At 50.3% G+C, this 13198-nt stretch overlaps 1 protein-coding gene across 5 annotated transcripts in view; it reads left to right on the top strand.

The window, feature by feature from the left end:
• Slc6a17 (solute carrier family 6 (neurotransmitter transporter), member 17) overlaps positions 1 to 6279 on the top strand; it is a 50471-nt gene extending 44192 nt beyond the window's left edge. For 4 of the 5 annotated variants that reach the window (NM_172271.2, NM_001293689.1, XM_006501407.3 and 1 more), the window contains exons 10-12: positions 132 to 291; positions 1629 to 1791; positions 2278 to 6279. In NM_172271.2, the coding sequence (NP_758475.1) occupies positions 132 to 291; positions 1629 to 1791; positions 2278 to 2646 (692 nt within the window). In that variant the 3' untranslated portion in view covers positions 2647 to 6279. The remainder of the gene's footprint in view (positions 1 to 131; positions 292 to 1628; positions 1792 to 2277) is intronic. The other variant, NR_121629.1, reaches the window with a different exon arrangement.
• Positions 6280 to 13198: the final 6919 nt, after the last annotated feature.

The raw sequence follows: 13198 nt of genomic DNA, 5'->3' as shown, positions 1-13198 counted from the left end.
ATGGAGAGGGTAGGCTGCAGGCCAGTTTGGAGCAGTGTGGTGGGAGTTGGGTCCCCCTAAGTCCCCAGGGTCCCACCCACCCTGCACCTGTGCCCCCCCCCCACACACACCGGCCTCCCGGCTCTCTGTAGTTGGCTGCTGTGTCTTTGCATTCTTCGTGGGGCTGTTGTTCGTCCAGCGCTCCGGAAACTACTTTGTCACCATGTTTGATGACTATTCGGCCACCCTGCCACTCACCGTCATCGTCATCCTTGAGAACATCGCTGTGGCCTGGATTTATGGAACCAAGAAGTAAGGAGATCATAGAGGAGTGGCGGGGGACATGTGGTGGCTTCTTTCCCGTAAGGGCTTTCTGGGGAGTCTTATGTTCTCATGGCTGCTTTTGAAAGGGGCAAGAGATCATAGTTCATCAGAGCTAATCGGGCCCTGGGCTCTGAGAAACTGAGGCCTATAAAGAGGGCGTAGTAATGGATGCTACTTGGTTAGTAGGAGACAGAGCTGTGCTAAAGACCTTGGGAATCCTGAGTCCAGGTTCTGAGGCCATCCTGAATGATTAACTACCACAGCCCCTTTGCGGAGTACCAGTCCTTAGATGTCCACTAAGCTTGTCTAGCATGTGGTGGGATTTGAGGGGCCCTGCTCTGTCCCCTCAGAGTCGGTGGGCTTCAGCAGCCTGATTTATAATTTTAATGTATGGTTTTGGCATCAAGTTTAGGTTTTGCAGGGAAAGAGGATTAGCAATAAGGTAAGATTTGGTTTTATATCTCTCCACTCACAGTCAGCTCTGACTTATGGTCAAATATGCATCCCCAGGAACTTCCAGAAGTGGTACCTTCCTACTCCCTTAGTATTTATTGTGCTCACTGTCTTTGTCCTCAGAGGGACCCAGGCCTTCCCCAGCTTGACTCTCCTTGATGTCCATATTGGTTTGGAAACCAGTTTTCCTCACAGAGGTCATTTGTGTCCTGGGAAGGCACAGAAGGAGTCACTGAATGCATAAGAAAAAGATCACCTAAAGGAGATTTAGTTGTGGATCTAATAGCAACTGTAATTTCAAAGCAGTTATGGATATAAGTGTTTCTAGGTATCTCCAAATAACTGGGATATGATAAGAAATGTCTGATGCAATCTATTTGGGACAAAGTCACTCCTGAGGTTGCTTGCACTTATAATAAAAGGAATGACCAGGCTCAGTTAGTGTAACTGAGGTAAAGATGAGTTTTCTATACCACTGAAACCCATATCCTGCCTGCCTCCTGGAATTCTAGCAGAGTCTGGTTTAGAGATCCCTGGGTTTTGGAAGTTTCCTTCTTCCCATGCTAGGTAGGTGCATTACTGCCTCTCCTCCAGCAGGGGGAGTGTTGAGCCAGGCCGGTGGGAGGAGGCTGTGCTTTGGGAATCCAGAGCTTTCCAGCATCTGTCTGCATGGTCCAGGGCCTGTCTAATGGATCGTATCTCTGATGGAATATGGTGTGAAGTAGGCAGGGCCGAGCCCCCTGGAGATCACAGAACACTGAAGGCAAAGGCTAGCGGAGCCCAGAGGGGACTGGTCAGAAGCAAGTGGCCGCAGGAGAATGGGAGGAAGTGCTGAACGTGCCAACTGCTTTGTCTTCTGCTGTGCCTGGCAGGTTTATGCAGGAGCTGACAGAGATGCTGGGCTTCCAGCCGTATCGATTCTATTTCTACATGTGGAAGTTTGTGTCTCCACTGTGCATGGCTGTGCTCACCACAGCCAGCATCATCCAGCTGGGGGTGTCGCCCCCAGGCTACAGTGCCTGGATCAAAGAGGAGGTGAGTGGTGGCCCCCAACAAACCCCAGAGTCTCTGGCATCTTCTCAGGCCTTTAACATAACAGACTGGAGCAAAGCTTCCTAGCGCAGCTCCTCTGTAACAGGTCTTGTTGGGTGTGCCTTGTGTTCCTAAGCAGTGGCACTATCGCTATAGTATAAATGGGGAAACTGAGGCTCAGCAAAATCAGCATGCTTTCTAGTTCTTCTAAGGCATAGTCTGTTTTTTGTGTCTGTGGAGTGGAATTACCCACCCTTTCTACAGATGTAGAAACTGAGGCCCCTTTAACCAAGCTGATATTCAAACAGCTGTCCCTGGGACCAAGCCACTGTACTACACTCAAGTAGCACTCCCTGGAGACACCATCAGTACTGCTACTTGGTGGTGGTGGTGGGGGAGCCAGGGGCAAGGGTGGGACAAGATTGGCCTGTAGGCTTGGGACCCGCACAGTCTGGTGTCCTGCAGCCTCCTTCTGCTGTTATCCTTTAGGCTGCTGAGCGCTACTTGTACTTCCCCAACTGGGCCATGGCACTGCTGATCACCCTCATTGCCGTGGCCACCCTGCCCATCCCTGTGGTGTTCATCCTGCGGCACTTCCACTTGCTCTCCGACGGGTCCAACACCCTCTCTGTGTCCTACAAGAAGGGCCGCATGATGAAGGACATCTCCAATCTGGAGGAGAACGATGAGACGCGCTTCATCCTCAGCAAGGTGCCCAGTGAGGCGCCCTCCCCCATGCCCACCCACCGCTCCTATCTGGGGCCTGGCAGCACATCACCCTTGGATAACAGCAACAATCCCAACGGACGCTATGGAAGCGGCTACCTCTTGGCCAGCACCCCTGAGTCAGAGCTGTGACCACAGCTCCACCCTGCCTGCCTCCCCTCAATACCCAACCTGCCCACTTGTCTGGGCCTGGTCTCTTCCTCCATGGTGGCCACCAGACCCAGGCCAGTCCAAGGAGAGAGGATCTGTCCTGCCTTGTTCCCCACCCAAGTCCCAGCAGACTCCCTACCTATGAGCAGGGGACTGGGGACAATTCAGTCCCTATTCCAGGCCCCCAACCCGTGTAACTTTTTTGAGAACTCTTGCCAAGTTGCAGTCATGTAACCACAAAATCCCAGTATGGGGGGACTTCAAGTGGACACTTTAGGAGTCACCTCCCCCTCTCCCTGTAAAACCTATCACTTGTAGTTCTTGGGTCTCAGGGAGGGTCCATTTGTGCTGCTGGTCACGGTGGGTGGTGGTGGACAGGGGCTTTAGGGCTGAGGGTGCAGGATGTAGGCGTTAGCCCAGCCTGCCAAAAGACTCATCGTCCTGTCCAGCCCTGCCAGGCTCCTCCTGAGCTAAGATAGGGTTAGGGATGCGTGTATCAGGTCTCAGGCTTTGCTTTGCCAGAAGGTATATGGAGTCTCTTCAATTCTGTCTTTTGAGAAAGGTGGAGACCTCTCAGGCTTAAGCATGAATGCTGCCATCGAATGAAATGAATCCACAGCCAGCTCGTGGAGCCTTTAAATGTCCCTATTTACAGGTCCTGCCGGAGAGCACAGTGATGGGGTCACTTTAACTAGGGCTTAGCCATTTCTCAATCTCCTCTATCCAACCTGGAGCCACGGGTGGTGGTCTTTGCCTCTGTCCCAGAAAGAAGAGGGCACAGTGCATAATGGGTGAGGTTTCCAGAGCACAATTTGCAGGCTCCCAGCACAATCTAGATGGTTTGGAGCACAAGAGAAACAAGCGCACCTCACCTGGAGCCCCATCTTCTCCTTAGTGGCAGCTTCTCCCCTGGATTGAGGGTTCCTGGAGGTCAGAGGTGTGTCACCAGGAGCCCTTGTTTCTAAGGAAAGACAGGTAAACTCACTGCCCTCTCTGGCTGCCACTCACTCTCCTTGTTGTACAAGCACAGCCGCTGGTGTGCACATCATGCGGAGACACCTTGGGAACCTTTCCCTAACTTCCCCCAGCCTGTTCAGGGGAGTGGCACAGGCAGTTCTGGGCAGCGGAAAGCCTCTGGTCTTAGGCTCCAAGGGAGATACAATCTATGGCACTGTCCCTGACCACCTTTCAAGGCTCCTCTGGGAGGAAGGCTGCCTCAGAGCGGCCTGTGAGGATTCGGAAGCTGACCTGAGACTCAGAGTATCTCTCTGCAGTATCACCTTAGAGAGATGGGTGTATGGACTTATATGGTTGGCCGGTTGGGATGGACAGATGGATGGGTGCATGGATGGGGTCACCTTAGCTAGGGTTTAGTCATTTCTCAATCTTCTCCTTCCAACCTGGAGCCAGGGGTGGTGGTCTTACATACAACATCCATGCACACACACACACACACACACACACACACACACACACACACACACACACACTGTTTCTATCTTTGAAAGTTCTGGTCAGCAGGAACAGACCTGGGCACCTGACAGAGGTTCCTGGGTCATTGTTGTGGCCTAAATTTCCCTCAGTCCTGAGAGGGACGACAGCCTAGGCCCAGATGTCCACCACTTGCTCCTAAAGCCTCCTGGATACCTCCCTCCCTAGCCTGAGAGGTCCCCCACCCTCAGCCTGCCATCTCTTATTCCTCAGTTCCACACACCTTCTCTCACTTCTAGCCTTCTTGGTCCCACCTGTCATAGTATTTAAGGTGAGAGGGAAATGAGCTTTGGGGTCCCACCATCGGCCCCCTCACCTGACAACACCCCCTAGCTGGCCCCGTGCCTAGTCCTGAGCAGAATTAGAAAACAGGAAAGCCAGGCCCTAGCAGAGACTCCACTCTCTCTCCTCCTCTCCACATGCTATTTCTATTGTACATTCAATCTGTACATGTGGGTGTAGATGCTGTGAAATGACAAACCCAATATTATACTGTGGCTGGTGGACTATTTTCATCCTCAGTGCCGTACAGATCTATTTTCATTGTATATTTGATATATTTTTAATTTTGTAGCGTGGCTGGGCCAGGCCCCAGCCTGTGAGCCTGCAGTGAGTGGGGGATGGGGGGTGGGGGCGGGGGGCTGGGTGGAGCTGAGCTAGGGCTGTTTGCTTATGCCTTGTGGGCTCTGTAGTGTGTGTTGTAGCCTTTTGCTGTAAGCCAGAATCTGTCCTGGCTACATCTTTGCTTCTGTGAGTTGGACATAGGACCCAGAGCTCTATGGTTGTGTGTATGTGTGTGTGTGTCTGTGTGTGTGTGTGTGTGTTACATTCGTAGGTGTGAGTGCATAAGGTGCTGATCTGTGACACCCCCACCCACCCAGTGTTCATCACCTTCTGAAGACCCCGTGTCTTCCTCTCAGCTCTATGGGTGAGACCTCAGGACAGGCACCTCTAAGAAGCACCAGCTGTGGGGAAAGGCACGTGTTTCCTTCAGGTGACTCATTGTCATTTCACCTTTGGTGGGAAGGAGGGCCTTGGGTGGGGGTGGAAAGCCCTCAGATTTATTTTCCAGTCAACCTTCTGTTGTTCACACTGGAGTCACGATGTCTTAGGCAGACAGTACCGGGCTTCTTAGGAGGAAGGCATCTCTCTGCCCTTCGGTCCTGCCCTTGTCCTTGAAAAAGTCTGGAGTACTCAGAAAGCAACAGCCGCTTCTCAGACCTCCGCTGGCTCCTCCGGAGAGATGAGGTGGGCTCACCTGACCACTGAAGACCAGCCTCAGCTTCCGTGGAAGAGCTGGAAGTGAGGGCTGGGTCTCCAAGTCTTGGCGCAGGGTCCCTAGTGCTGGTTGGCGCTGCTCATACGGTGCCTACCAGGAGACAAGGGGTTTCCGGGGCTGAGTCATTCGAGTTGGGGCAGTGCAGAGGTACACCTAAGAGTTCCTGTTCTGACAGCTCTCAGCTCCAGTCACCAGCTTCTTGCTCAGGGAGCCCTCAGCCCTCTTCATGGGGACAGCGAGGAGCCTGAGGCCTAGGTTGGGTGGTGGGGGAGACGTGAGGTGCAGAGGAATTATAGATAGGGTTGGCTTCTGCCATCAAGCAATACATCGTCAGGAGCTGGCTGCTGCTTTTTAAGTGCCAGGAGACGTCCTCCAGAGGCCGTGCTCGTGTGTGAGCCCTGAGGCTATGAGCCAATCCCCGTGCAGATCTGCAGTATTCCCAGGCAGGGACTGCTCTTCTTCCCTTCCTTACCACTACATTACCCTTCCCTCAACTAGAGTATGCCCACTGTGAAAAGAGAAGTGAGATCACGCAGGCTGTAATACACCTGACTCTGTACACCTCTGAGTCCCTCTTCTTAGGTCTGAACTATGGGGAGCTAGGGGAGGAGGGCCCCGGGTCATTTCTCATGAGAAGTCCTGCTTTGTACAGACCTAAACACATACCAGGCAGTCACTTCCGGTCCTGACACACGTTCAGAACAGTTTAAGTTCATGTGTCCTGGAGTGGCCAGTGCTCTGAGTCAGGATCACTTGGCCCAGGAGAGGGCATGAGGCATTGTCACCCCAGGGCCCCCACTTCATCTCCCCCACCCTGCTGTACAATAAAGTGTCTGTTCTTAGCACCCTCTCTTGCCTTTCTTCACTTACAGGAGGGGAGCTGAGGGAGGCTTTGGGATGGGGTGAAATGGGATTCTCGTGGGTGCTGGCTGAGAAATTTGAAGGTAGAGATGCAGCCAGTTTTCTGGGCATGTCCCCGGATACTTGTGGGTCCCATGCTTGCCCTTACTGTGCCTCAGCAACTCTGTACCCCTGAGATTTTTCTCTGAGGGAAGTGCTTGAATCTACGTTATTCCAGGTAAGGAAAGTGGGGCGCCGTCTGATATGAGGATGGCGTTTGGTGTCCTCTCCAGGGCTTTTCAGGGCAATTCTTATCCTGCCCAGCTTCAGAGAAAACTATATATGTTCACTATGTAAGGAGGACTGAGGGGAAACACAAGAAAGGCAGGGGACTGACCTAATCCTTAGGGAAGTGAGCTAGTTCACAGCAAGCCATGTTCTAAGTTCTCAGAGAATTACCCCTCAACTTCAGATAATATCTTTTGAAATCTCCAGTGGAAGATAAAGATGAAGTATAAGATGTGATAGCCCAAGTTTTTGTTAAATAGGCACCCACTGAATGTAGGGTCATAAAGAATGGAAGAGGCTGGTGGCAGAGAACCCCCTCTTCCTGCCTCAGCTCGGAGTATAATCTTCAGAAGAATACTACTACTCTCATCTTTCCCCATCCCAGCCGCGCTCAGTGCCTTGTGATCTCAGTTTCATTCAGAAGGGGTCCTCCAAAGGAACCTTCCATTTCCTCTCCCTGCCACCCCTCATTCCACGAGCAGCCACCAGGTGGCAGGAATCCCTTTCAGTTCACGGTTTAGCCTGGCAACACTCTTAAACTGTCTCTCCATGTTAGCCATAGTCCTCAAACAGGCAAATCAGAACTCACTGGCCCGAGTTTGGCCAAGCACCTCTCTTGTCACATCAAATCTCCTACTTAGTTCTCAAACAAGGGACTGGCCCAGTGCTGGACAAGTCACTCCCCACACAGTCACTCAGTCTTTTGGTAATTCTGGTTGAAATGGCAGCCATCCTTCCAGGAGGGATGCATAGACACAGAGACACAAGGCATTAAGGGCTTCACTTCAGTGGCACTCTGAAGCCAGAGTCCTCAAAGCCACGTCTAAGTTCAGTGTCAGCTGGGTCTTGCCTTTCCTAAGAGACACAGCTTCTAATTTGCAAGAGAGAAGGAAAGAGAGAGGATAGTTCAAAGGCAACAATACATCCTGAAACAGTTATCTCTTGCAGTGTTCCATGTCAGTCCAAATTTTAAAACAACCAACATTTCCTACCTCATGACTTTATGAATGAGGAATTCCAGTATGAATTAGGGCAGCAGATGGGTGGAAATGAAAGTGATGTCCCGTGGGTAGAAGAGCTGGTCTGGACGTCCCAAGGGAGCCTTTCTCACATTTATATAGATATTTAGTTTTTGGGTGAAAACACGTAGGAGTAGAGATCAGCTGAGCCTGTTGGTCAGAGCGACCAAATCCTTATCTGATGGGGAGACCACTTCAAGAGCAGAAATGTGGAAGCTGGCAGTGCCCACTTCTTAAGGCCTGGCCTTGGGAATAGATCACCTCCACCAGTCTGTGGATCATAGCATCTGTTCAGAGGCCCACAGGCCTCGCTGTAGATGGGAGGGTCCCCATACAATAAACCTATTCTGGGGCACTAGATATGCCCATCGTCCATCTTTGGCATCTTTTTGGAGGCTTTTCCTGAGAGGATATTAGCTCTGAAACATGGAACTGAGACACAGAGCTAATCTGTTCTGATGAGGAGGGGAGCAGCTAGATTTGGGTCCCGAATGGAGGCAGTAAGTAGGGAAGAAGATGACAAGGGCATGCCAGAGGACAGGAGAGACAGCTTCTTCCACTTCCTTCTGGCCCCAGGGGCAGGCTGTTTGAGGTTGTTTCAATCATGAGTCTGTCACCAACCTTGGGCAGGCCACTTAACCCTCTGAACCTGTGTGACAATAAAACCTTTTCCTTGAGGCGCTGGGAGGAATAAATGAACTCCCGAGGTGCCGGGTGGACCGTCGCATAGCAGTTTTCCAGAGGGGGATAGAATATATGCTGATTATTACTCTCTTCTCTCTACCAACCCTGGCCCCACTTCACCCATGCAATGAGCCAGCACCCTGGTACCATTGTTAAAAGACAGTCCCAACCTAACCCTGGAAGAAGCCAAGGAAGGCGGAAAGACAAGGTGCCCTGTCCAGGGAAGCAGGCACTCACCAATCCTGTCCCTGTCTTGTTTCCTTCTTAATCATAATCAGACACAGCCTCATCCAGCCCTAGCATGGGCAAGAGAATTCTATAAACTCCCAAAATGTTATGGCTTGTTTGCTGGTGAATTTTCAGAGGTTCCCCCATTCTTTAACCCTTCTCCCATCAGGAATATTCTCTGCCTTTCCTCTTGAGCCTGGGCAACCAGATTCCTCTTCTAGCCAACAGAAAATGGAGGAGGCAATGCTATGGACTTGCAGAGCTACATCAACAAGGGTGTTGTTCTCTGGATAATGGTTCTGGGGACAGTTAGCCACTTTGGGGGGTACCACACTTACCTGAGACACTGACGGTGCTAGAGGGTGCGCACTTGCGGGTGCTCCCGCTGACAGCTGCAGCTGAGCCCTTAGCCCATGTCAACCACCAGCCGTGTGAATGTGCCACACTGAACGTTCATCTCAAAGGAACCTCATGTCTCTCAGTACCACTGTAATTGCATGAGTTCTAAGTACTGCTCAGCTGGACCCTTCCTAACCTCCTGGCCCATAAAATAGTGAATGAAGAAAAATTACTGGTAAAGTTACATGTAGGAGCACTTTATTATTTCACAGTAAAAATAACCATGAAGTGAATTCAAGGGATGATTTGACCTTTTAACAATTGAGGAAACAGACAAGGGGTAAGTAAGGCTTTCTCGAACAACTAGAGGGCGAACTGTGGCCACAGCCTGGTTTCCTGACTTCCGATCCAGTGTACTCTCCACCACATTACAAGGCTCTGACAGAAAGGACCCCAGCCTTCTCTCACTTCTAACTTTCTTTCATCAATTCCTTGCCTGGAGCAGGAAGCAGGTATTAGGGGTGCCTAGAATTGTGCTAAACCCTGGGAACCTTCATAAAGGCTTGGTTCAGGCAAGGCTCCTTGTCTTGTCCAAGCAATCACAATGAGTCTTGGTGTGTCCACCTTCCAGTGATCCAGATGGAAGGAACCTGGAAGATGGGTAGGAGATTCAAGTTATTTAACAACAACATATTATGAATAAGATTACTCCATGTAGGCAAAGTGCCAGCTGCAAAACAGAAAGACTTGGTAAAGGGTCTACCCTCGGGCTCCCAGCATCATAGTTGGCAGCATAGTGTGTCCAGAGCTAACCTAAGAAGAGACAGATTCTTGGGCTTCATGATTATCCAACAAGATCTCAGATTTGAGTTGCTTCTCCAGACAGCTGCTCCCCTTTCTCCAGGATACTGCGGGAGGGGATCAAACCCATCAGGACTAATTAACTACTCTACTGGAATGAGCCTGCTTTGTTGGACCTTAGCCCAGGTAGGAGGAATATGTACTTTTCTAGATGGAGAAATGTGGAGTGCCAAGGAGTCATGCCAGCTGGGCCCTTCTCTCTGTCTCTGTCTCTGTCTCTGTCTCTGTCTCTGTCTCTGTCTCTGTCTCTCTCTCTCTCTCTCTCTCTCTCTGTGTGTGTGTGTGTGTGTGTGTGTACACTCCCCAGCCCCAGCTGCCTCCCACTGCCCAACAGCTTTGAGTAGAAAGACCTCTAGGGGACCCTTCCACTGGCTCTGCGTCTGTGATTCTTATGAACACACTCCTACATGTGGAGAGCACATGGGCCTCCATGTTTTCTCTGTTCTTGGTCCAAACCCAGCTGTAGCTCCTTCTCTCAGGTTCACTGCTGCTGCATAGGTCTGAAACCCTCGACAGGGACATGCCTAAGAAGTAGCCCCCAACCCCTCCCTGGCCTATGACTCCAAGCCACCGTTTCTGAAGCCCTGAGTCCTAACCCAGCCCGAGCTTGTGATCTGTGCATTTGCAGTCTCTTCCTCTTAGGAGGTGGGCCACCAAAAGGCCTCTAGAGTTCTCTGAGATTTTAAAATGAGCCCAATCCTGTCTGTAACCCTTGTCAGAACCAGTGTAGCTGATCTCCATATTGCTGGTAGTACTTTGGGCCGTTGTCTTACACACATTCTTCCTAGAACCTTCCCAGAACAGCTCTCCCATTCGATTTGGAGCCTAAGAGCCTGGGGTGAGAGCTGAATAAGACAATGAACTGTTGAGCAAACAGGCTCCCAGTATCCTCTGGCCCACCCTACTCATCCTGCACAGAATCAAAGACTTACTATATGTGCCTGGTGATGAGCTCTGATAAAGCAATTCAATTTGTTGGGCTGAGAGGGAACAGGGCATGCTGGGAAAGGATGCTGGCCCCTTGGTCTGCATCTGGAGGAGGAGGAGGAGGAGGAGGAGGAGGAGGAGGGGGGGGGGGGATAGGTCCCTGGCAGGACCTGTAATGCTAAGAGATGTGAGTACCAAAGGATATAACTTTGCCCTAATAGCTATAGGCTAGCTCCTTGGCCTGGGGCACCTTAGAAAAAAAGGATACCAAAGAAGAGGAGAAGTGATCAGATGACCCCTGTCACTTAAAAGAGGGAGACCACATACTGGCCCCAATGGGGAGAGACTTTAATTTTAGCCTCTTAATTTCCCTCTGGCTTCTGTAGAGATGGGGAAAGGGCTTCTTCAAGTGCCCTACAAAGGACACAGGAGCCCAAGAATTTGCATCAGCATCACTCTAGGTTTAAGCTTAGCCTTCTATCCTTATCCTTTGGCTACCCTCTTAATTCTAGCTGGGAAATTTACTGCATATGATTCCATAGTATTAACTGGCTCTAGATGCTCTTGACTATAGCAAAAAAAATCTTAGGGAAGAAAAGTAGAGAAAATACGAAGATGGGGATGAGGAGAAGCTTGGGGAACAAACATTTTTGGCAGGGACCGGGGCACGCTTGCTTAGGCTTGTAACTATCAGGATCTTGAGGAATGGACAACAAAGCAGGTAGTATCCTGGGAATGCTAGGTGGGGCTAAGGCCTGAAGTCTTGGAATCAACAGGAAATCCTGGACCAGCTGCTGTTAGGAACCAACAGTAAGGATCGAGTTCCTTAACTGGGTTGTCCCAGCACCACTAGGGGGCAGCACCCTCCCACACAGTAGGGCAGGGGGCTCGCCTCTTCTAAGCCTATAGATTTTGGAAGAAATTAGCCTTACCTCACACACAGAGCTGAGGACAGTAAAGGTTGGAATGCCAACCTTAGCATACGTATGCTTCCAGGGAATCTGGGAAAGACCCATGAAGCAGGTTTAGTCAAGACCTTTAGAATAAATAGTCAGTGGGAGCTGGCCAGGAGCCCTCCTCTTAAGAGTACCTTTAACAGGTTTTTCCTGAGCTCTTCCTGGGACCCCCTAGCTACACACTGGCTTTCTCCTCTACCTCTCTTCTTTCGTGGCTTCCTTTTTTTTTATCCTGGCAAGGTTCCTCCTCCGTGTTCCCCAGACGCTCATCCCCATCACCAGGACTGCAGGATGATGCACAGCCTGGACAGAGGCTTCCTGGGGCTGGAGACGAGGACTATTTTACTGACAGATGTGTGATCAGTGTCCAATGGATGCTCAATGAAGAAACAAATGAAATTTGGGATACCGTGGCCTGTTTCCTTCCTCTCTCCTACCAGTGCTAGCCATTTGTCTGTTTTCTCAGGCTGAAGAGTGGAAAGTGAAGGGAGACTTTTTTTTTTTTTTTTTTTTTTTTTTGGCCAGGACACAATCCTGAGAGGACTTTAATGTCATCATTACAGTCAGGACGTCAGTATCCTCTTGGTAGTGCTTCCTTCCTCCATCCAGTCCTAGGCAGTCCTCGATCTTCTCTGGGATCCAGACATGATGTAAGAGTAAGCAGGTACCCAAAGAGGCTGCCCACAGATGAGTGCTTCTAACTCCAGTCAAGATGGTGGAAAGGTCCGGTCCTCTCCTGCATGCTAGCACATGTCACCACAGATGATCATTTGGTCTGTTTGTTTGGTTGATTGGTTTGGGGTTTTTTAAAAGCCTCAATAATGATAAGACCTTTGTTTATAGACATCCCTTGCATTTACGTTGGACCTTTAGCCTCTCTCAAAACAGAAAAGCCCCAGCTGGTGGATAGTTTATTGTCATTTTGTTTGCCCAGTATGAATAGTGCTGCCCCTTCCAGAAAACAGATGGTACACACATGTAGTATCAGGTATGATGTGTCAATCACCTTGCACTTCTGTTTAAAAATCCTCCCTGTATCACCCAGAGTAACTGAAGCAGAGAGAGGAGGAGGAGATGGAGAGGGAATGTAGGTGTGGTTCTAGGCAAAAAAAAAAAAAAAAAAAAAAAAAAGCCCTAAAACTAATGAATCTGGAAATTGCTTTTGGGAGATGGCCAACAAAGTCTAATGCTTCATGTTTTGGATACGGCAGCTTCTCAATTACTTAGCAAATGGGTCCTCAGAGGCGGGCACTGTGGGTGTTATCAAGATGAAAAAACACAGTGCAGCCTAGAGGAACCCGGAGTCTGGGAGAGAAGTCAAGTGCAAGGACTGGGACAGTAATAGGACAGTAAGACAGCATGAGGCAGAGTATGGCACCTCCTAAGTTCCCTTCATTGCAACAGGGAGCCAGGCCTTCAACCTGATGATCTTAAGGGACACAAGGACACACTCATAAACCATTTCTCTACTGAGAGCAGCAGGTTTAGGACTTCTCTCCACCTAGCCCAGAAACATTTCTCTGCCCAAGGCCGTGCTGTCCTGGCTCCAAGGTGGAGGCTGTGGTGAATATGTCAGAGATCATAAATATCAAGATCGAGAGCATCCAAGACGCAGGATGGGG

This window comes from Mus musculus, chromosome 3 (assembly GCF_000001635.26).
Source record: "Mus musculus strain C57BL/6J chromosome 3, GRCm38.p6 C57BL/6J".
NCBI lineage: Eukaryota > Metazoa > Chordata > Mammalia > Rodentia > Muridae > Mus > Mus musculus.
The sequence above is the reverse complement of the archived record's forward strand: the minus strand, read 5'-3'. Positions and strand labels throughout refer to the sequence as shown.